Here is a 23,690-nt window from a genome sequence, read left to right on the forward strand (position 1 = left end):
AGAGCCCTCAGCCTGGCTCCTGGCAGGGATCTGAGACATAGCTAGAACCGGTCCCCCGAGCCATCACCCTCGATCAAGCCGGCATCCTCTGCAGGAGGACAGTTTGCAGAGCGCTTTTATAGGTGCCATCGCATTCTGTCTTCTCGACCACCCAGTGAGGAAGTCATTATCATGACCTGCATCTTACAGATGAGCAAACTGAGACCCAGAGAGAGTGGGGAACTTGCCTACGTGACAGGGTGGGTCAGAGGCACAGCCAGGTCTGAGTGACTCTGTCCAACGCTCTTTCACTGTAGCTGCTCCTGCCCTGAAGGCTGTCAGTGGGTGACCATCCTTGTTCCGATACACGCTCACTCTCCACCTCCTCCAGGAAGCCCCCCAGGAGGAAGCCATACATCGAGAACCCACCTGAATGAGACCCACCTGCCAGACTCAGATGTAAAAGCCAGTTCTTGGTCAAGAGCCTGAGGCCCTGCTTGGCTTATGCTGCACGGGCCCCCTTGGATAGGAAAGCCCACCTCACACAGACATATACATAGACCCATGAGGCATGCCCTACTAGCCCCATTCCCCAGAAGGGGAAACTGAGGCTCACAGAGGTCCAATCACTTGCCTAAGGCCACACTGCTAGTCTGTAATGGATCAAACTTCAATCAGTCTGATTTTCTAGAACCCTCTTGTCTGAATTCGCAGCCAGTTCCCTGGGACCGGCCAGAGAAAGAGAATGGGCATGGGAAGTGGGGCTGCTCTGGGGAAACTCTTTTCTACCTTTGGACTTTGCACATGCTGTTCCCTCTAACCCTAATACTCTTCCCACTGCTGGTTCCTTGGCCTGCAGGGCTCAGCGGAAATGCCTCCTGCTCCAGTGATGGATCCCTGCATGAAAGTAAGTCCAGGCAGGTCCCCCCACCTTCTCAGGAGGCCTCCAGCTATGAGCTGCCTCACACAAACCATTATTGTCTTTATCTGTTTCTTGGCTCTGTGCCTTCCCTTCGAGCCTTGAGCCCCAGGGGCAGAGGTCAGGCATTCCTTGTCCACTGCTCACAGCTCTATAGGAGTACTTGTTGAATGAATGAATGAATGAATGAATGAACAGTGGAAGGCAGAGATGGCTCTAGTGGGTCTTTGCTGGTGCTGGGGCCACAAAGGCTCAGTGGGGAGCCCCCCTTGGTGAGTGACGACCTGGCCTCCCCTGGCATGGATCATTTAAGACCCCCAAACCTCTAGGCCGCGTCTGCTGACACGCGGGAAGGGAGTCTCAGGCAGGTGGCAGGTGCACATGGGCCCCTGGTATCATCTGTCTTTTCTCCAAGGGGAAAACAGAGTTCAGTTTTTCAAGCTGGATGGACAGAGCAGCTGGCTCTGACCTGCTTAGGATTCACAGAGAAAGGAGATGTGGCAGCCAAATCAGGATTGCAAACTGTCCGGAATAAAATGAAAGTCCTGGCTTCTCCGCACCTCCCCAGGGCAGCCAGGGCTCCCCAACGGGCGTCCTGGGTGGGATGGATGCCGACCAGTCAGACTGAGGCTGCCTCTGAAATGGTGAGGAATGGGCAGTGTTCCCTGCTCCCTGCTTCCAGGCGAGGGTGTGGGGAACAGTTTTGTTTAAATTGTGTTTACCAAAGGGTGGGGCTCCTGCCACTCCTTGGTGCAGACATCCCAGAAGGTGAGTGACACAGACTTAAATAACCCTGAACCAGTCCCTTCTCCTCCAGGCCTGGAGCGTGTGGAAGGGAAGGTCTCAGCTTGGCACTCACACATCCTTAGCGCCTTTCCAACACTTGCCAATCTCCCCATTTAATGCACAGAGAGGATGCCTTGGCGAGTGATGTTTCCTGCAAGACTTTCTCCGTGTTGTCTTGTTTCCCCCGTGTGTGTGTGTTTCCAACTGCCTTCCTTTTATGAGAGTGATACACACATTTATTTTAAAATACACTGAGGGGATTAAAAACTACAAACTACTATGTATAAAATAAATAAGCTACAAGGATATACTGTACAGCACAGGGAACATAGCCAATATTTTATAATAAATATAGATGGAGTATAGCCTTTAAAAATTGTGACTCACTATGTATACCTGAAACTTACATAGACTTGTTAAATCAACTATACCTTAATTAAAATTTACTTTTTAAAAACAGACTAATTTTATAAAAAAAGAACATGACAATACGGATAATATGCAAATGTGGCCAAAAGAAGGTTGGAGAGTGACTTCAGTTTGGGGCACGCCGCTACAGTTTTGTTGGACGCAGCTGTCCCTTCGGCAGGGGTCACCGTCCCTCAAATGGAGAGGACCCAAACACGCTGGAAGCGCTCTTCCCCCTTCCCTTCCTTTCCCTTCTCCTCCCTGCCTTCCTGACCTCCCTCCTCCTCATCTCAGACTGTTCCCAGGACTCCGATCCATGTCAAACAGGACAGTAAGGATAGATGGTGAGCATGACCTAGTCCGAGCCTTCAAGCTGCCCTTGGCCAGGTGCACGACAGGTGAGTCAAAGGACAGTTACCCTCCAGAGTAGTAAGCTCAGACGGGGTGGTATGCAAGGTGCTATAAGGAGGTCTGAGAAGGGGCTTCTAACTCCTTTCATAATCCAGGAGGACTTCCTGGAGGAGAGGACATGCCTTTTGCTTTTTTCTCTCACCTCTTCTTCCTCATTGTCCTGTTTCCCCAGGGCTGCCTCCACCCCAGCAGGCACCTCCGTCCTCCCAAAGTGTAACATGATGGTTAAGAGCCCGACTGCCTGGGTTTGAATCCTGCCTCTGACTCCTCACTAAGATGGACAAGTTCTGTTGTTCCTCTGTGTCTTACTTTCTTCGTTGCTAATAATAGCATCTCACTTCTAGGTGGCTCTAGAAGGAGCTAACACAGGCAAAGTGCTTACCCAGAATGGCATCTACATCTTATTCCTACACTGGAAGGTGGCTGGGCTTTCTGTGGGCTGAGACAGGGCATCTCTGCGAGATATCAGGGGCACCAGGCTTCGGAGAATGGCTCCTGACCCTTTGCTGGGGAGCAGGCTGTAGAGGAGGCAGAGGGGGGTCACATACTTAAGTGACTAGAACTCTGCCTAATTAAATGATGTCTGGCACACAGTAGGTGCCCAATATGATTGCCAGATGAATGAACCTGGAGTTTCAAGGGTGGCCAGAATTGGAACCACCAAAAACAGGTGGAATTTTAATAATAATGGTCCCCACTCATGGCCCTTCTGTGTGCCAGGCACTTCCTGACTGCGTGTGTGTATGTGTGTGTCGTGCGCGTGTTTACATGCAATCATTTAATCCTCAGAACAAAGTGAACCCTATTACTGTCATCTCCATTTTGCAGATGAGGAAACTGAGGGCAGAGAGAGTAAGTGATGGAGCTGGAATCCACACCTAGGCATCTGGCTCTGAGCCCACTCTGAACCACTCGACTCTCCCACCATCTCCCAGCGCCACTGAAATGAGGTGGCACAGGATTGCAAAAATCCCTGAACCACAGACTCTTAGAATCAGAGGCCAAGACACCAAAAGTATAGAGCCGTAAAACCTAAGCAGTGCTCAGGGGGCTTCAAGGACCCTGCCCCGCTGTCCACAGCAGGAACTGTCTCATTAGGGTCTCCGATCCACTGGACATTGTACTTTTTCTTGAATACTTCTGGTAACAGGGATCTCATCACCCCACAGGGCAGCTCTGATTGTTGATGTGTAAGGACCCTAAAACTTTAAGGAGACTTGGTGCTCATTTAGTTTGATCCCTTTATTTATAGATGGGAAGTTAAGTCTCAGGAGAGGAAAGTGACCTGTTGAAGGTAAGCCAACTGATCAGAGTCAGAAACCGAGGGGAACCCAGGCCTGTGGCTCCCAGTCTTGCACTTTCGTCCCTGCAGACCTTTATATGGGACTTTTAGGATATCCTCTTATCCACCCTGGTCCACCCCCTGGGGTGTCTCAGAGCAGCAGCGTTCTTCAAGCCTTCTCTTCTCCAGGCCAAATGTTCTATTATTCCTGTCTTGACTGTTTGGGTCGGCCTTTGTTCATTCTTTAAAAACTCAACATGTATTGATCCTCTGCTGGGATCAGTCCAAGTTCTCAGGCTAAGGGTTGGGGGGGAGACTGAGCCCCGTCCTGGGGCAGCTCATAGTCTGATAGGGGGAGTCAGCATGTGGAGGATGTCTGCTCTCGCCCCCCTCACTGTGGGTTTGCCTGGGCTCTGGCCGCTCCCCCTGTTCCCAGCCCCCCTCTATCCTTGGACCTTGAGTGACACCTGTTTCTGGGTCCCCTGGGCCAATAAAAGCACTGCCCTGACAGCCAGGAAATTTTACAAGGAGCAGTCAGGCTTCAAGGTGGTGGGAAGCAGCCGTGGTCGCCAGACATGGGAGTGAGAAAGCACCCAGGAATGTGCCCAGGAGAACAGCTGCAGGAGGACCGGGGCAGGGGAGGGAGGCCGGGGCTGGGGGCAGGCTCGGGTATCACCCCAGAGAGGCGGGGAGGGAATGAGGTGAGCCTGCTGCTGCCGCCGCCCCCCTCCCCTCGGGGTCCCCCTCTACGGCAGCCAAGGGTCCCCCACTCCAGGATGGGGGTGGGGTGGGCAGAGGGAAGGCGTTGGTTCCTGGATTGCTTAAGTGCCACTTTGCTTCCAGAACTTTGTCGCTTTCAAACCCCAGGCTCTGAGTCCATTTCCTTCTTCCGGATGAAAAGACCCTGGAGGGTTTGGAGTTCCAGGCCCAGCTCAGCCTCCCTTGAACTCTGTGCCCTGCCGCGTGTGGCTCCTCTGAGCCTCAATTCTGTGCCTGTGGCTTGGGGAGTGACCATCCTGACCTGAGGAGGTGGTCTGAGGTTCCCTTGGGTCAGGTGGGAGAAGCTCTGAGCATTGCCCCTGGCACAAGGCAGGTGCCCAACAAAGGCTGGCCGCTCCTCGGATAGAAGCACCCCCAGTGAACAGTTGGGGGCGTCCCTCTGCAGACCCGCCTCCCCCATTCACAGAGAGGCCAGACCAGGAACGAGTTCCCACCGGAGCGGGGCATCAGACCCCTCTCTTGCTCCTCTGCCCCCACCCAGCCCGAGCTCTTCCCAGCCCAGCCCCCAGAGACTCCAGGAGAACAAGTGTAGACCTCTCGGAATCTGAGAGCTGCCCCTGGGGAGAGGAAGCAATAACCCCTCGCAACTGCAGGCCTTGAACCTTAGGCAGATTGTGCTTTCTCTGCCCTCCCTTCCCCAGCCCCACTGATCAGGAACCACACATTTTGAGGGTGTGGAGGAGGTGTTCAAGGTCTGCCCACCCTCCCTTGGATGCTTCTAATCCATCAGGAACATGCACCCAGGAGTCAGCTTGCATGCTTCTCATGACAGGAGACTCATTACCCATCTTAGGAAGCCAGGCCTGTTCTGACATTTTCGTCCATTTCCTTCCTCCCCAGTCAGAGGTTTGGATTTTTCTCCTCCCTGAGCTGTCTTTTCTGGCTGAACGAATGGCCCTCCTTCTTCCCTCCCTCCTGCTTTTCTCCTCTTCTTCTCTGTCTCTCCCTCCATCCTTCCTTCCCTCATTTTCCTGAAGTACTTGTTGGCAGATGTGAAGGCAATCCAAGTCCTCACTGCCGCTTCCCTGGGGCTTGTCCACCACTTGGGCAGTCAGTTAATCAGCATTTGCTGCTCACTTACTCTGCACCAAGGGCTGGGGGCATTCCTTGCCTACACGGTCCGTGGACCACTTGCTGCAGAAATCCCCCCACCCCGGGGGGCCCACTAAACCTTCCAACCCGGGCTCCCCCTACCTCCTCAGTCCTGGTCTCTAGATGATGCCCACAGTGCAAACCCCCCCACCCCAGGCACCTCCTCACCTGGACGCGAGCCTCGGTCAGCTTGGTCCTCTGTGCCAGCTCCTCGCGTGTGTAGATGTCCGGGTAGTGAGTCCTCTCGAAGGCCTTCTCTAGCTCCTCCAGCTGCTCAGCCGTGAACGTGGTCCGACTGCGGCGCTGCTTACGCTTCAGAGGGAGGTCAGGTTCCGACTCCACATCCGAGCCCTCGTCCAGACGGTTCCCTACAGCCAGGCGAGAGTGAGGGAGAGAGTGGGGGCCCAGTGAGATGGAGAGGTGCCTTGTGCCCATCTTCAGGCCACCACGGCCCTGAAGATCAGATCCCTCCTGAGCACAGGAAGGATATTCACACAGCACTGTTCACCAGACTGAAGGCTGGGAAGCAACCTCCCTGTCCAACCTTAGGGGATTGGTTAAATAATTTACAGCCCAGCAATTTCATTAAAAAAAAAAAATCCCCTGTAGCTGGGCATTTAGATTATTTCCACTGATGTGGAAGAACGTACATGACATAGGACTCAGGGGATGGTTTCATGATGAAATACATTTGTCAACATTTCTAGAACTATGGTCTCCGAAAAAGGGAGAACTTCACAATATTTTCACTGTAGCTCAATAAACCTGACTTTAAAAAAAAGGCAAGGTACAATCCAGTTTGCAAAGCTCTATCCCACTTTTGGAAAAAACACGCTTCACACATTATAGAACATTATACTTGAAAGAGTAGCAAATGTTAACCTTCAGGGTGATAGGACTTTTGTTTGCTTTTTTAAACTTGTTTATAGTTTAAACTAACTTATAGTTCAGTATTTTTAAAACAATGATCATTTAAACAACGACCCTATTACATTTTGGGAAAATATTGCAAAAACTAAGGAAAGGAGGAAGCAAGAAGAAAGGAAGGGTCAGAGAGAGGGAGTCAATGCTTGTGCCCAGGGCCAGAGACAGGAAGCCTAGATTCCAGCTTCTTGTGATGATAGGAAGGCTACCATCCCTCCTCAGGCCTGAGTTTCTCCATTTGTAGTATGAACGGTTTGGACTACATGACCTCCACACCTGGGCCCTTCCTGGGATGTTTCAGGATCTTCTGGGCTGGAGGAGGAGACCTCACCTGCTGATCTTGGTCATGGCCATGGCTCCCATCCCATCATCCCCACCAATTTCCACCCTGGAGCCTGGGTGGTGGGTGAAGCCTTTGCTTTCTGTGCAAAGAGATACCAGGAGTCTGGGGCCAGCTCACTTCCCAGCCCTGGATGGGCTGTCAGGCCAAGAATCTACACCTGTAGGTCCAGGCGAGGGAGGCTGCAGGAAGGGCTTGATCAAGTTCCTCAGTAGTGAGGGCTGAAGACACTATTGGACTGAACTGACTTTCTGCCCCCAACAAGTTTGGGCCTCTTGTTCATTTCTGCTCCAGCAGAAGGGATGCTAGTAAGCAGTTCCCTAGCCAGGCCTCTGAAGCTGCACCCTCGGCAGCCCCAGTGGAACTGGAGTATGGAGGAGGGGCTGGTGAGAAGAGGAAACCAGGGAAGGGAGAGGGAAAAGAGAGGGCCAGCCATCAGAGATTATCTTCCTCCTCCCCACTTCTCCCTTCCCCCTTTTATTTTTTGCTTCATGTCTCTCTCCTCTCCCTTTCCATCTCCATCTTCGGTATTTCTGGACGCAATTCTACGTCTGGTCATTCATTCATTCCCGAAAGCACTGACAGAGCACCTGCTATGTAAACTTTGCTTGGAGAGCTCGCCTGAGTCAAACTGGAGAAGCCTCAGAGATCATGCGCTCACACCACAGATGGGAGAAACTGAGTCACAGATAAGTAGGACAAATGCCCAAAGTCCCTCAGCAAATGTTCACACACACGCTTGGACCCAGCTCTCCTGTCCCCTGTCCCGTTCTTATTCAATTGCTTCAAATGTTACTTACACAAATAAGGCCTAGCCTCCTCCCATAAGGGACGACCTTCCCCCAATCCTGAAAAAAAAACACCTAATGCAGACTCTTAGATGTGAAGTGGAGGTGAAGGGAAAGGCATTCCAGGCCCGGGGAAGAGCATGGCATGTTAACAGGCATGATGGAGGAGGCTACAAGGGGCCTGCATCCACAGCCGGCAGGTCATCCAGTCTTGGATGGATTCCTTTTCCCTCCAACCTACTAACTTGGCATCGAGAAGTCATCTCTGCTTTTTATTGGCCACTGACTGTGACGTCACACAACAAGGGAGCCAATGGCAAGGGTGCCCTGTCTTCATCACTGCCCGCCTTATCCCTAACGGCAGAGACCTGGGATAGGATCCAGCCCTTCCTCTGCCCTCTCCCAGCTGCCCAGCCCCCTGTCACTGAGAGGAGGCCACAATGGACACAGCTGGCATCCTGGGCTGCTTTCCCCAACATGTCTGGGGCTCAGAGCCAAATAGAACTAATCCCAAGGATTCATTTCCTGAAACTCACTGCACAACCTCAGTTTTCTGACATTGACAAGGAGAGCCCTTGGGGCCTCAGAAGGAGGAGGCAGAGATTGGCAGGCAAGAGAGGAGGCCGGCCCACGGATGGGGAATGGGGCACCAGGCTCCATCCTCCAGTGAGGACCCTTGGGCTCAGACAGGAGCTGAGTGGGGTGGGGAATCCGGGTTGTCGGGGACAAAACCTATGTGTAGACACTGTACTCAGATCTGTAAGGTCAGAATGGGGAGGAGACGGAGCGCTCCAGCCTGATGGAGGAGGCACAGCCCTATCTTGGGAGAAACCCCAGACGGATTAAGTCTTAGTTCAGTTCTAGAGCAGCGCTGTCCAATAGAACTTTCCATGATGATGGACATATGCTAGGTCCGTGCAGTTCAATATGGTATCAGCCACGTGTGGTACTGAGCGCTTGAAATGTGCCTCGTGCAACTGAAGAACAGAGTTTTTTATTTTACTTTATTTTAGTTCAAATTTACATAGCTGCATGGGGTTGGTGGCTGCCCCACAGGACAGCACATCTTTAGCACCGTTGGTCCCCCTTTTTAACTCAGGCTCTTTCTGCACACAAAAGTCTCCAGGTAGGATTGAATGCCATTGTTTGTTTTTATAATATTTGTCTTTATGGTTCCCATCTATTTGTAGGACATAATATGCATATTCTACTTAGAAAAGAATTAGTTTCCTTGAATTCAGTTTTTAAGGATACTTTTGGACAAAGTAAAACATTAAGGAAACAACAGGACAGGCCATAGGGTTGTCACCAAAGTCACATGTTAGCAAATGAGGTGCTGGGCGGATAAGTTCGCGGTGCTTCTGATACTGATCCTCACCCAGCCTTAGTGCCCATGCAGGCCCCCGTACCATCCAAATTACTGGCGGCTTTCCAGGTCCTCATGGAGTTCTGAGTTTATTTCTTCCTCATCTCCCTGGCCCTCCTGCCCCTTATTCAGAATGGATCTGGGAACTCCATGGGCCTAGAGAGATAACCAGATGGGAACCCAGCCTGGAGAAGACACAGCCCACAGGTCTCTGTGGATGGAAGAGATCTGGGAATGGTCCTCCAGGATGATGGTGGTTACCATAACAACCTTCTGGACAGTGAGCGGGGAGAGCACAGCTGTGTCCTGCTAGCTGGGAGATCCAGAGAGATTTCAAGAGAGCTGGACTATCGTCTGTGACTTTAGGCCCCTGGAAAAGATCTCCTGCCTCCTCCCTGGCCCAGCTCAGGGGAAGAGATCCCACCCCGCCGCCTTGTAGGTCTGTGTCATTCTTTGGTGTGCCAGGTCTATGAAGCTGGGACTGTTGGATCTTTTACAAATAGGGAAACGAAGCTCAGAATGGTTCAGTAACTTGCGAGAGGCCACAGAGCCAGTAAGCTCGTGCTTGTTCCTGGAGACGGATGAGGAGGAGGTGCAGATCGGGAGGGAGTCTGGGGGGAGTCTAGGGGGCCTCTGGGGCTGCTCTGGTCTAGTCCAGAGTCCTGGTCTGGAAGGCCTGACACTTGAATTCTGAGCTCTGTCTCTCCCCGTGCTGTGTGGCCTTGGACAAGTTGCATCGCCTCTCTGGACCTCCATTGTCTCAGATGTGAAAAAGGATGATGATGCATCCCTGCATGCCCCACTGGACTGCTCTGAGGACAGAATGAAATGAAGACCATGGGAGTCATTTGGAACCTGGAAAGGGCACTTGAAGGATTATCATTATTAATGATGATGATGATGACAGAAAAAGAAAGTGGGGGGAGGGGATACAGAACTGAAGCATCATAAGTAAGAAGGAACACAAAGATCCCTGATGCCACCGCATTCGGTTTCCAAAATGCTGTCCCTTCCCCCCACACCCCTGGGAACCCTTTAGCCTCAGAGTTTAATTAATCAATCGGATTAGGTGGACCTGGCCACTGAGAGGCCCTGCTGGCTGGAGCTGAGTCCTCCATGCACCGAAAGCTGGTTGTCGTCTCTTGGGGAAGCCTGTGCAGCTGGCACGGGGAGGGGGACCCGCTGGGAAAGTGGACGTGGGAGCGCATTCATTTAACAGAGGCTGGATTTGGGGTGGGCAGTAGGGGAGCAGCCTCCTGGCCCCCTGCAGTGTCTGCACTCTGGCTCTCAAACAGCTGTGGATGGAAAGGCCCCAAGGGAGGGTGGGACAGAGCCAGGTGCTGGCCTGGAGATAGCCCCAGGGAGGACTATGGTGAGGGACCCTCTCTCTGGGTTCCCAGATCCTGTCTCTGCTCAGGGAAGTGGGGAGTCCCATACAGAGCGAGGAAGAAACAGCCACTCCCTTGGGCCAAGCTTATGGGGGGAAAGCAGCCTCTGTCTTAGAAAGCTCTCAATCTGATGAGAAGGCATCACCCCGATGCTGGGAATTCCCCAGTCTGCTGGAGGAAACACTGCTTTAGATGAACTGAGGCCAGGACAGGCATAAAACAGGAAGTTCTGTGATTCGAGTGAGCCCCAGAGCAGCCTGAGGATAGGATAAGGGACAAGAGGGTGATGAGCTCTCTGGCTCATCAAAGCTTTCGGGTAGGCAGGAACGAGGTCTGCTCAGGGCAGAGTCCAGCCCAGGTTGGGTGGATGGAGGTGGACAGAAAATGGCTGGGGCAGATCTCCTGTTCTTTACCCGAGCCTCTGCCCTCTCCTTCGAAATCCACTAGCTTCCACAGCCCCTGACTCCGGAGACCCCACCCCTCCCTGTCCAGCTCTTGGCTTCCTAATGGTCCAGCCATGCTGTCTCATACCTCCCTGCCTTTGAACTCCAGCTTCCTCTGCTTGGAATGCCCCACCCTTTCATTGGCACACTCCTGCTCACCCGGCAGAACCCAGCTCGTGGGTGGCCTCCGCCAGCAAGGCTGCCGGGTCTATTCAGGCTGGTTTCGGTGACCATCCTCGGGTTCTCAGGGCTCATCAGGAGACACCAAACTTGCCTGTTTACAGGTCTCCTGGTCCCACTGGAACCCGGAGATCCTTGAGCGCACCAGGGCCTCTGCCTGGCACACAGCAGGGGCTTAACAGCACCTTCTTACATGAAGAGGGCTTAGCAGAATGATCACAAAGTTCCTTTCGAACTCTGACACACTGCAGCAGCCATCACCTCATACTTGGGCACGCACTCTACAGTTTACAGGCCCTTTCATTGTTCTAATGCAATCTCTCCCAATAACCCTGGAGGACCAGACAAGCAGGATCAGCCCCACTTTACAAGTGGCTGATGCAGTCTCAGGACAGCGGGGTTGGGGAGAAAACCCTCAGACGCAGGCCTCCCGGCCCAGGGAGAGCCAACTTTGCTACATTTCCGGGTGATGGGGAATTTGATTTCTGATCGTGAAAACCAAAGTGATGTCTTCCCCATCCTACCCCACCCCCAAACTTTCTTTGTTCTCCCTTTTACCAAAGGAAAAGCCCAGAACCAATATGGTCACAATTTCTGGACCCACCCAGTTCTCTCCCGGAAGGCAAGAGGGAGCCGACCCACCTCCAAACCACGTCCTTGTCATCCTAGACCCAGGGAAGCCAGCAGTGGCCTTGAGGTTTGGGGTCCTGATTTCAGCTCCCCCGAACTCAGAGACGCCCTCCCAGCCCGCTCCTGAGCTCGCCGTCCCCGCAGCTTCCCAGCCCAGCCTTTATTACAGTTTAACATAGGCCAGCTCGGAGCTGCGGCTGAGAAATGAATCACATAATAGTTGATATGCGTTTTAATCAAGTAATTCGGGCAGAGCCGAGAGCTGGCGAGTGTGGGCCGGGTGTCCCTGAATACCAAACAGGCCTGGGCGCAGGTCTCGGGAAAATGGAAAAGTCATTTACAGCTCAGCTGGGGGCCCGGCGAGCAGGGGCCGTGGCGGGCGGCCTCCCGGCCCCCAAACTGCTCAGCTGTAACCAGCGCGTGGTGCCTGCAGCTCGGGAGGGTCTGCGGGAGCCAGACCAGACCGCACACAAAGGCTGGGCAACAGAGGGTGGATGGAGAGATGGGGCTCAGAGCCCAAGTGACACCTCCCTGGAACCCTGGAAGCGACCCCTCCTGTCCTCCTCCTCTGCCCCCCAGACTGCTCTGGGATGCCGTTCTCAGCACCACCACCCAGGTGTCCAGATCGCAGACCTTAGTAACCCCTGTGCTCTCCCTTCATGACTCGCAGGCCACCAGCCCAGCCCCAAACCCGGGTGATTCAGCATCCAGGTTACCTGCCAACCCATCCCCCGCCCCACCCTGGCCCTACCCCAGCAACTGCACGGGCGGTGCCCTCCGCCTGGAGCACCCCTCCCATCACCCTCTTGGCCTGCAGTTTGCTGCCGGCCAGAGCCAGGCATTTAAAAGCACAGGCTCCCAACACAGTTTGCCTCAATTATGTGGATTTCATGTGTATAAAACATGGATAATAACGGGGATCCACTCCCCTTCTACCTCCCCGCCATCGGGAGCCACCTTCCTTGCTTTGCAGTTTCTCCATAGCTCAAGTCACAATTAGATGTGTCAAATATTTCACTTTATTGCCTCCTTCCCGCCTGCCCTCCACCTTCATCCTGGCTGTCACTACAGTGCAAGCTCCAAAAGGGTGGACATTTTGTCTTTTTTTTCCCTGCTGAATCTCCAATGCTTGGCACAAAGTGGACCCCGAATATTTGTTGAATGACTGGAAGAGTCAGTGAGTGAGTGTATCAAGGCTGTGAAAGAGTGCCAGGGGTGAGTGCAAGCATGAGCTTCCATGAAGCCTCATCCTTTTCCGACTCAGTTTGGGACCACTCCTCCAGGAAGCCTTCCTGACGGCGCCCTCTCCATCGGGGTCTGGGGTGCCCACCTCTGTGCTGTCATGGCCGGGGCTCAGCAAAACTGTCTACACGGCTTCATTTCAGTCCTGCTCTCCGAGAAGTCTCCCTAGGAGTCCGGAGGCCTTGGCAAGGTGGGGGTCCAAATAGGTTTTGTCTGACTCTGGATCCTATGCTATTTCTCAATGACTGAGATGAGTCAACACGCCCAAATTCACCCTGCCAACTTGAGGAGGAGAGGGCAGGGAGAAGAGTATCTTTAGAAAGCCAAGCTGGAACTCTCACTTTGTCCACAACCTAAATTTGACAAAACTTTCCCTTGTCCAGGAAATGCCCATCTAACCCCAGTAGGCTGCTTTTTTTTTTTTTTTTTTTTTAACTCTGAACCTTTGGTAGATGATTTGCATTACAAAATACGGGGCCCACTTGGAATATTCTCTGATTGTGGCTTCTATGCTCACAGTATAGTTCCGTCCTCAGGCACTAGAGGGCACTCTTTATACATCCCCTCCAGGAAGGGGCACATCCAGGAAGAAGGAAGTAGTACTGCTTGAAATGGTACTGTGTAGTTGCATCTCCAGAATTCCGAGCCATGTTTTCTCATGATGGATCAAGAGCTCTTTCTGCACTGAACTGTGAACCAAGGGCAAGTCTTGTGTAGGAAAGAAGAGAGGGGCAGTGGCCATGGGTGAGGAGAGAAGGCAGGACATTTTTAGCAGACACCTTAGAGGCAGAAGCCAGTCCACAATAAGAGGAGTTCAGCTCACAAACCCTTTTATGTTCTTCTTGTGACTTTAAGACAATCTTGAAGACAATCAGCAGTTTTCCTTTATTTCTTCGCTGGGTTATTTCAGTTGTTTACTCATGGAACCCATTTAATGACAAGAAGAGCAGTGATTGGTGCCGGGCAGATGGTAGAGTCCGCTATGTCAGCTCCATAAAGGGGGCTTGCCAACTGGGCCCCATCTTTCAGAGCGTGGCTGAGGTTGCCACCAGCAGGCACTGGGGGCAGGTGGACAGAACAGAAGCTGTGGGGCCAAATGGACTTGGGCTTGAATTCTGGATCTGCCTCCCACAGCTAGAGATGCTGGGTATGTTCTTTCACCCCCAAGCCTCATTCTCCTCCTTTCTAAAACGGGGGCAGTGATGGGAGTCAGGGAGGAAGGGAAGAGCAGGAAACTGTCTGGGGGTTGAGCTCCGAGAGCTGTGGGTGATGGGGCATCCTGGCTGAGCTGGCCCATCTCTCCTTATTCAGACAGAAGACTGGCAGGTGGGGAGCTGGCACTCCAGGCTCAGTCCTTGAACTACTGTGTGACCTTGACCATGTCATTTGTCCTCCTGGCATCTCCATTTCCCCCTCCACCCACTGGGAGTAAGAAGGGCCAGCCACCTACCCTTTAGAGTGTTGGGGTGGCTACACGGGTGGGACCTGAGAAGTACCAAGGGGAGTCCTGGATGCTGTGATCACAGCCCGCTCCCCTACTAATTCAGGAAAGTTGCTTTACTCCTCTGGGCCCCAATTTCCTCATCTGTAAAATGAGGAAAATCATACTACTGACCTCAAGGAGTTGTCACCCACAAGGATGAAATAAATTACTGCAAGACAAGGCTTACAACACCGCCAGGTATACAGTCAGCACTCAATATATGTTGTTGTTGTTGTTGTTGTTGTTGTTGTTGTTGTTGTTATTACATCCTCCCTGACTCCCATCACTGCCCCCGTTTTAGGAAGGAGGAGAGTGAGGCTTGGGGGTGAAGGAACACATGCAGCATCTCTAGCTGTGGGAGGCAGACCCAGAATTCAAGCCCAAGTCCATTCAAGCCTGAATACAATAAGAACTTTACCTACCTCTGTAGCCCCCAGAGGCAACCACATTTGCCTGGCCCCAAACACAAAGGCAAGGAATACATGCATGTGTGAATGAATGAACGAGTGAATGAATGAATGAATACCCCTTTGTCATTCCTTCCTTATTCTCCTCTGGTGGGGGCTTTGCACAAACCCAGCCACATCCACAGACCGCACATCCCATCCCCGGGGGAAGCCATCCCAGATGCAAGTGGTACCCAAGGAGAGGAGAGGGTACGAGGGTCTCAGGTAAGTGATTTAGCCGGGACTCAAATGCTGGCAGGCACTAAACAGCCAGAGATGGAGACAGACCTCAGGAAGCCGAGCTGGGGGAGGCCTCAAAGTCAGCGAAGGGGAAACAGCAGCAGCTGGGGCCCCAGCGGCCAGACGAAAATGCCCTGCACGGCGGCAGCGGGAAAAGGCAGCCTCACCACCCGTCAGCGCCCCACAAAGCCACTGTGAAAGGACCATATGCCTGGGAAGTCAAGCCTGCCCGGATCCTCCTGCCCCTCTCCCCACCCTCCTCTCCCCCTCCTCCATGCTGGAGCCTGGAAGGCTGCAGCCGTTGGAAAGGCAGCAGGGGAGGTGGGATGGAAAATTGTTTCAGGATGATGGCCCCTGTCTCCCTCCCTCTGTCAGATCCCCTGCCTCCAGGCTCAACCTTGAGGAAGGACTTAAAACTGGGGCTCCCTGTACCCCGAAGACTGGGCTCTGTGACCACACAGTCTCTGACAGCAGGACGGGGCATGAAAGTCACAGAGGAATAAACACAAAAATAGCTATTGATGTTCTGAGCTGCCTGTGTGTTTTTCCCATCACAAGGCATCTAGTCCCAGGATAACCCTAAGAGGTGAGTGCTACTATGAGCCCCACGTGACAGATAAGGAAACCAAAGCTCAAAGGGACTAACTGAGTGGCAGAGTGACAGTTAAACCCGGGTGGCTGGATCCAGAGGCGCCGTCTTAACCATCAAGGTGATACTTGTGAGCCTGGCATTCAAGGCCCTCCCTGCCCTGGCCCAAATATGTGTCCCCTGCAGGCCACTTCCAGGGCTTCACTCGCTGCTGTGGCCTGGTGAGGTGCCTTCCACTACTTCTTACTGTCTCACTTTCCCCCTCCTTCAAGTCTTGACTCAAAGTCCTCCTAGTCCAGGAAGCTCTCCATGACTGCCACACCCTGGGTGCTCACTTTCCTGGAACCCCTGTGGCATCTGCCCCCCCGGTGCCATCCTCAGCACTGGGCATAGACTCTTGCTGGGGACCGACAATGAAGTTCTAATGCTTGTGTTTTGTTTACCAATACACCTCATCATCCAGTTTGTAAAAGGTCTATTTGAACTTCCTGAGGATGGGAACTAGGCCTCCCTCATCAAGCTGGGGACACCCTGGAGTAGAGACTGGGCCTTCACAATAAGACTGGGAATTTCTTGAGGACAGAAGCTATACTTCTCCTATAAAAGGGCATTACCCCAGGGGCGGGGTGACTGGGCACAGCTCTGTGTTTCTATCATTCTAGAATGTTCTTAATAACAGGCTCTAACAGGAGCCATCAGTTAAACAAAGAAACCATGGAGCTTGCCGTCACAGACAACAAGGAGAAATAACTCAAGGTTCCCCAAAGTCAAAGGTTCTTTCTTGGGACTCTGGGCTGATTCCTCTTTCGTCAGAAGTCCTTTCTAACCATCCGACGTCTCCATCTCTCCTCATCTCCATCTTTCTTTAAATGGGCCTCCCAGAAAACTCTGAAACCTAACATTTTATTGAATATCAAGGTGCACCTACTGGGGGACCCAAGACCCACAAAGACAAAAGCTATAGCAATGAACGTCACTGCCACGGAAACAAGTAGATTTCTCAGCATCCTGCCTTTTGGAAGAGAACCGCTCTCACAGGCGGGCAGTGCTGCCGGCTGACTCTAGAGCGCGCATCTGAGAGTGAAGTAGAATTGCCAGAAAAACAAGCCGGACCTTGAATGTCGCTTAAGGGAGGCCAGCCCCCCTCCTTAGAAAAAGAAGCTTTACCTGGGAAGCCCACCTAACAGAACAGACTTCCCCTCTGTAGACCCACATCAAGGGTCTCAACTTGATTCACTTCTCCACCTATTGCTGCCTCCGAGAACTCCAGACTAAAATACAGACAGTCACTGCGGAAGTGCCCTCCAAACCTGCTACAGGCAGCCGTGGGCACCCCAGCTAGAGGAGGGGACAATTACCTTGCCCAGAGGCAGGTCCCCAGGGAGCCCGTAGGCTGATTGGAAAGACAAGGGGGTTCTGGATTGGAACTCTGATGTTTGTTCTTGACTTTGCGAGGGTCTAAACCCTTCTCTGGACCTCCTTTTCCCCATCCCTGAAAACCAGAGGTCATCCTGGGACTCTAAGAACAGCCCTGAGAAGGGGGCCTGCACTGTATCTGATTTATTCACCATTTCACACACCAGAACCCAGTACAGTTCTTGGTACACAGTAGGGCTTTTGCTAAATGTCTGTTGCTGGATGGAAGCATGATTTATGGATGGAGGTAATGAGGAGCTCCGGAAGGGACTGAGATTCTAAGTTAGGGGTGCAGGGTGGGCTGCAGGACACCCCAAGATCATCTGACTCCAGTAGAGGCAGGAAAGGATGGATTTCACCCCCTTGTATTCTGCCTGGGGCCAGCCCCGCTTCCCAGTAGTCCCCAGACCCTTCCTCTCTAAGGAGAAGGGGCTGGGGAAGGCGTTCTCCTCCTTTCGCCTCCCTGTCTCCCCTCCCCTCCCCCACCCTTCCCGGCCAGGCCAGAGCCAGTCTCGGGGCCCCTTGTGTCTCAGGCTGGTCGCTGGGCAGCCCGGCCTTTCATGGTGCATTCTCCCGCTGCCCCCTCCCCACCCTCTCTCCCCAGCAACCCCATCCTGCCGTGCCCCCATCAATCTAGGGCAACCCGGCCTCTCCAGCTGGCCTGGCCGGGCTGTTCCCAGGCAGAGCAGGTCCACAGTGGAAGATGGTGGAAAAATGTGGACAAATTTCTGATTTGCAACACTCTGGGAAAGAGTTTATTGCCATTGTTTGAGGACGAATGTATAAATAAAGCAAGGCGAAGATTGCAGGGGGAGGCTGATGAAAGGCAGAAAACGAGAAATTTTATGGCCATAAGGAGCGTACTCTAATGGTGATTTTTGAGGCACTGGACCATGGTAGTTACTTAGCCAAATGATCGCTGTGAAGCTGCGCAAGGCGGCTTATTTCTTAATTACTGTTCCGTATTATGTCAGGCGGACGCCCCAGCCCTGGAAAACTTGGTCCTGAAGCAGACACCAGCTCCGAGCCAGGTCCCGGTGCTGGGATGCTGATGGGTCTGTGGGAGGCCATCACCTGTGCCCATCAAGGGCAGGGGGTCCCCAGGGTCTAATGCCCTCTCCCCACTGCTCAGGCTCCTGTTCCCAGATATAATTCATCCTTTCAACACACAGGTGTCAAACACGTGTGGGTTCTGAGCCAGCTACGGGTGATACGACGATGAAATGGACACGATGCCCAGCTTCCAAAAGATATTTACAAGAAGCAGCTAGGAGACCATCTGGGGCTCCTTTTGCAAAATAAGCCAGAGGACAGGACAGACAGAGGAAGGAAGCAGCAGTGTGGTCAGAGGGGGGTTGAGGGAGATGAGGGACGGCTCTGGTGTGCTGTGTCACTCGGGCCAGGTACACAGCCTCTACGATCCTCTGTTTCCTCACCTGTAAAGAGAGGGGTGGGACTAAATTGTCCCGTTTCAGCTCTAACATATTATGGTTCCAAGATTCTAAGGCGCCATGATTCTGTTGCTCTTAGAGATGGTGAGTTTGATTTTTCAAAGGTGATCAGCACTTGTCCCGTTGAACCCCTTCATCTTGTTACGGTTTGCTTCCGTCACATGATACGATACAGTTAACAGAAAGATGAGGGAGTTGACCGTTTATTCAGGGTCTGATATGTACCAGGAACTCAGCACACATTATGTCCTCTCATAAAATCCCTGCCATCACTTCTTGGGGCCAGGGCTCTTGGGGAAATGCTCAGAAAGCTGCGGAGACCCCAGCTGCTCAGTGGCAAAGTCTCCCTGCAGCCCAGGCAGGTCCCACGCCTAAGCCAATGAATGCGTTTTAAGTAAACCAAGACACGTCCCCAGCGTCTCCTGCACCAGGGGTTCTCAAGCTTTAGGGCATCAGGATCCCCTGGAAGACTTGTGGAAACAGATTGCTGGGCTCCCAGGGGAGTTTCCGATTCAGTAGGTGGAGCCTAAGAAGTCACATTTCCAGCAAGTTCCCTGGTGAAGCCGCCGCCACCGCTGCTGGGGGCCACACTTTGAGAACCACTGTTCTGTAGTAATTCAGAGAAAAGGAGCAATAGCTAACAAAATCCACGCTACACTAGGGAAAGGGGAAACCACGCAACTCTTCTTACTATTGTCAGGTGGAAATAGAGGGGTTGAGAGAGGGTGCCAAGCCCACAGCCCCTCATGGCACCAAAACGCTAGATCTTTTTCACATGGTGGGGGTGGGGGGATCGGGGAGAAGACAGCCCAGTCGGGACGCAGCCAGGGGACAGTTCCACAGGTGAACTTTCTTCTCTGCAGTCCTTGCTCCTGCAACTTACCATGGTGGCTGGGTCATCAGACTTGTGCCAGACCTCAGCCAGGGATGCATGGAACCCTGACCAGGGCCCAGCCTGTCCTCCACCCACCCCAGCCTCTGAACCCACCTCTTTCTACTCCTTCTGTTCACCCCAGCTCCCGCCCTAAGCCCTCTTCCCCCCCCCCCCGCCCACCTTTATCCTCGAGTTCAACAATCAGATGTGCACAGTCAGCAGGGGACAGCTGCTTCAGCATCAGGAGAGTGACTTTAAAAGGCTGAAGTCAGGGACCACACCTGACACCTGCCTCCTCCCCGACCCCTCCTCCAGCTCCCAGCTTGAATTATTTGAAGGGGCAATGCTTCCGCTCCACGAGGACAAGGGTTTTTTATCTGTTTTGTTCACTGCTTTATTCTCAATGCCCAGAAGAGGGCCTGGCCCATGGGAAGAGCTCAACACAGACTTGTGGAATGAATGAATGAGGGGATAAATGCACATGTAAAGAATAAATGCAACCCCCATACACTGAGATCGGTGCCATAACTTGCAACTTTGCAACAGATGCCGACGAAGGTTCGCTCTTCAAGCCAACGTGATTATCGGTGGGTATGTTCAGATCATCCTGCACAATCATCTCATTAGAGATGTATTTATGCATCGCCAGACACCTGGCACCCCGCTGCAAGCCCCAGCTAGCCAGCTGAACAGTTCCAAGAGGTCTGGAGGATTGACGCTCTGTAAACCAACACATCGGTACTCTACTGAATCCCTGCATCCTTATCCAGATGTTTGGTCCACTCAGAGGCAGCCCAAATGCAAATGAGGTGTCTGAATGATGGCGGCAAAACTGCTGCGACGGCCCTAAGACCCCTGGGCCACCCTGGACCGTGAGCATCTCAAGGCAGAGCATCAGACATCTTTGGAAATGGGTTGCTGGAGGAGTCAGTTTTTAAAGGAGTTAAAATCCAATTTGAGCCTGCTGCTTACGCCTTTTCTCATTTGATGTGTTTTTGATAAAAAAATTTTTTTGATCAATAAAAATAAAATCTGTTGCTTGCACCCTGGGGCAATTATTGCCCTGGGCCCAGTTTGCTGAATCTCGATAGAATAAATAATGCTATTTTCCCCAAATGTGGCCAGCCATGGGTTAGTTACATTAAACTAGCAGGGAGAGGGAGGAATCTGAAAAGACAGGGTTCTCAGAGGGCAAAATCATGCTTCGAGATGGGGAGAGATCAGGCTTCTCAGTTCTGAGAAACAAGTGGCATTCTCCATGCGGACACAACAGTGATAACAGGCATTTGTGGTGCTTTTACCAGGTGCCAGGTTCTGAGTTTGGCACACATCACTGGCTTCACCCCACAACACTCAGAGCTGGCAGGCGCTGATATCGAACCGGTTCTAAGGATGAGACTCAGAGAGGGGCAATGACTTACCCAAGGTCACATAGCTCTATGCGACTGTGCCTGGACTTGAACCCGGGTCCATCAGGAGTCAGAACCACGGTCAGACCCCTGTGCCACTCTATCTCCCTTTCACTAAGTGAGCGCAGTGACATGACCTTGGAAACTGTAGGACATTCACAAGCCAATGTCTCTTTTCTACACTCCTTTGCCATCTTCCCCTCTCCCTGCAATGCCATTCTTTGCTTGCTCCGAATCACCCTGACAAGGCTGCTGAAAAGACCAGTGCTCTCTGGCCTGGGGTGGCATTGGTGGGAAGGGATGCTGCACTCAAGCTAGGGATGGACCTCGTGAGAAGATGCTGGATCTTGTGCTTTGTGAAATAAACATGGAAAGACCCACATCCGCTGTTAACCATGGTCCTGCTGGGTGTGCGCACGTGTGCTTACAGTTCCTGGAACTTTTACTCTCTGCTGTATATTTCTGAACAAAAAGTTGATCTTCCACTAAAAGAATCTGAAGTATCCCGCAAGAGGGCAGGGAAGGAGGAAGGTTTGGCGACCTCTGAACTAGACGTGTAAAACCAGGAGGCTAGGGGACCTGGTGGCTAGATTCAGAGGGTCAGTGGCGAAAGAGAGGGAGGTGGTGAAGGGAGATTCTGAAAGTGAAGGGGTTTATCACAGTGCCTAGAGATTCGGAAGTTGTCAGTGATGGAGGTGGGGAGGCTGGTGATGGCGGTGAACGAGGAAGGACAGAAACATACAAACACAGAGTGCCCGGGGTGTATCCGGCTCTGCTCAGACCTTCCCCCATTTCATCCTGACAAGTATACGGACAAGGAATTTTCTCATTTTATCATTCCCATTTTTAAATGAGGTAGCAGATGCTCATGTGAAGCCAACTCAAAGACATAAGGCAGAGCCAAAATTCAGGATTCGAATCCAAGCCAGCTGAGCCTCCCGGGATGCTGGGAAGGGAAGTGCCTCCCCCAAAGCCCAACCTTTACCCTCTCAGCCCTCCTCCCACGCAGCCCAGGGAGCCCCCCAACCCCAGCCTCCAGCTTTCACCCCCCTACAGGCTGGACCGCTTGCCCTCTAATTAGATTCCCCTGGAAATAAGAGTTCATTGTACCGTTCTGCTAAAGGCAAACTGATTTTACAATTTCTTTTCTTTCCTCCTCTTTAATAACTCACAATGTCTCAAGGAGGTTTTACTTAGGGCCTGCACACTGGAAAATTATTCTGTCTCTCATACACTCATTTTTCTCTTGAGGAAAATTGAAAACTGGATTTCTCCTCCATCACTGGCCCCCTCTCTTGGCCTGTCTTGTGCCCAGAATATGCTAGTCCCTTCTCAAATCCTTCCTTGCCCTTCCCTGCCTTGAAAGCAAGGCCCCCTGCCTTCCTGCCCCACAGCTTGGAAAGGCTGGCAGCCCCACGGATCTTGGGAACAGTGAGGAGTCTTTCAAAAGCTGAGAGAGGGAGCAGGCGGGAGAGCGAGCAGGAGGCAGGAGGTGGGGGAGCAAAGCGGTTTGCTCCACTTTGAGATGCATTTGCCTCCAGAGAACTGGACCGGCTCCAGCACTTTTGAGGTGGGAGCTGGGTGACGGCAGGGCCTTTATCCCATCGGGTTCCCGTTAAGTGTCAGGGAGTAAATTATAAACAAATGGGCCGCATTTCCATTTCTGAAAGCATCTCCAGCCCTGCCTTCGCTCTCCGCATTTAAGGTACATCCCCTTAAGTGGTTTCTGATGGGACAAGGAGCCAGGTGGATGGTGTCACACAGGCCGGGGCTGTCATCTCTACAGCCCACAGGCCCCACCGGCTGGCTGGCATTCCTTCTTCAGGCATTGGAGCCAGACTAGCGCCGATCTGAGCCGGATGGACAGACAGACAGACGGACGCCCCTGGGGGACTGCAGATCTGGGCTCTGAGTCGACAGGTTTCATAAATTAGGGTTTGAGAGCTCTGGCCCAAGGGGAAACAGGAGGGTGGAGCGGGTGCTCGCTGGAGAACAGGGCCTGGGCTGGGGCTGCACCGAGGGTGTGGCTGATGTGACCACGGCGGGGAGGGGCACAGCAGGTCCCTGAGCCTGGGTACTCAGGGGGTGTGGGACAGAGTGTCTTTTGCACCCTAAGCAGGGCAACACTCCCCACGTCACCCCACCTCCCAGCTCCTTCTGCCACTGTTCCCATTAAGGAGGATGGAAACGGGAGAAAGGCTCAGCTACACCCATGGGACAGAAACATACAAACACAGAATGCTCAGGGTGTGTCCAGCTGTACACAAGTCATTTCACAATAACTGGGACCATGGCCAGGCAGCCAGGTCCGGGCTCTTATTATCTCATTTGATTGTCTCCTGGCAATATCCCCACCAGGCAGGCACTATTACCCCACTTTACAGATAAGGGTTCTGGAACGCAGCGAACCCGTTACCGGCCATCAGGACAGCTCCCTGGAAGTGTGTTCTCTGTACCAGGTGCCGTTAAGGTTCTTTTGTGGATGAGTTCCCTTAACTATTGCAACACATGGCAACTATTACGATTCCACTGACAGATCAAGAAACCAAGGCTCAGAGAGGCAGAGTGCGGGTTGATCTCAGGGCTGATGCAGGCACCAACCTCTCTGCTTGGGAAGAGGAGGCTCCCCCCAGATGAACTTGGCCTCTCATGTTTGAAACCTCCTTTTTGTGTTGAAAGAGTCAGTTGGCTCAAGCTAGGAGCAACCTGAGAGATCATTTAGCCCCACCTAATTCATGGTCTGACAGTTGAGAAAACCGAGACCAGAGAGGGGATGTGACTTACCAGAAGTCACACAGCAGCTCAGTGGGAGAGCCGGGACTGG

At 52.7% G+C, this 23,690-nt stretch overlaps 1 protein-coding gene across 4 annotated transcripts in view; it reads right to left on the reverse strand.

The window, feature by feature from the left end:
• The window catches only part of PAX7 (paired box 7), a 99,652-nt gene that overhangs the window by 40,685 nt on the left and 35,277 nt on the right, over positions 1-23,690 (reverse strand). For all 4 annotated transcript variants that reach the window (XM_064493997.1, XM_031464197.2, XM_031464196.2 and 1 more), the window contains one exon: positions 5,826-6,025. In XM_064493997.1, coding sequence (XP_064350067.1) covers positions 5,826-6,025 — 200 coding nt within the window. The remainder of the gene's footprint in view (positions 1-5,825; positions 6,026-23,690) is intronic.

This window comes from Camelus dromedarius, chromosome 14 (assembly GCF_036321535.1).
Source record: "Camelus dromedarius isolate mCamDro1 chromosome 14, mCamDro1.pat, whole genome shotgun sequence".
Classification (NCBI taxonomy): Eukaryota; Metazoa; Chordata; class Mammalia; order Artiodactyla; family Camelidae; genus Camelus; species Camelus dromedarius.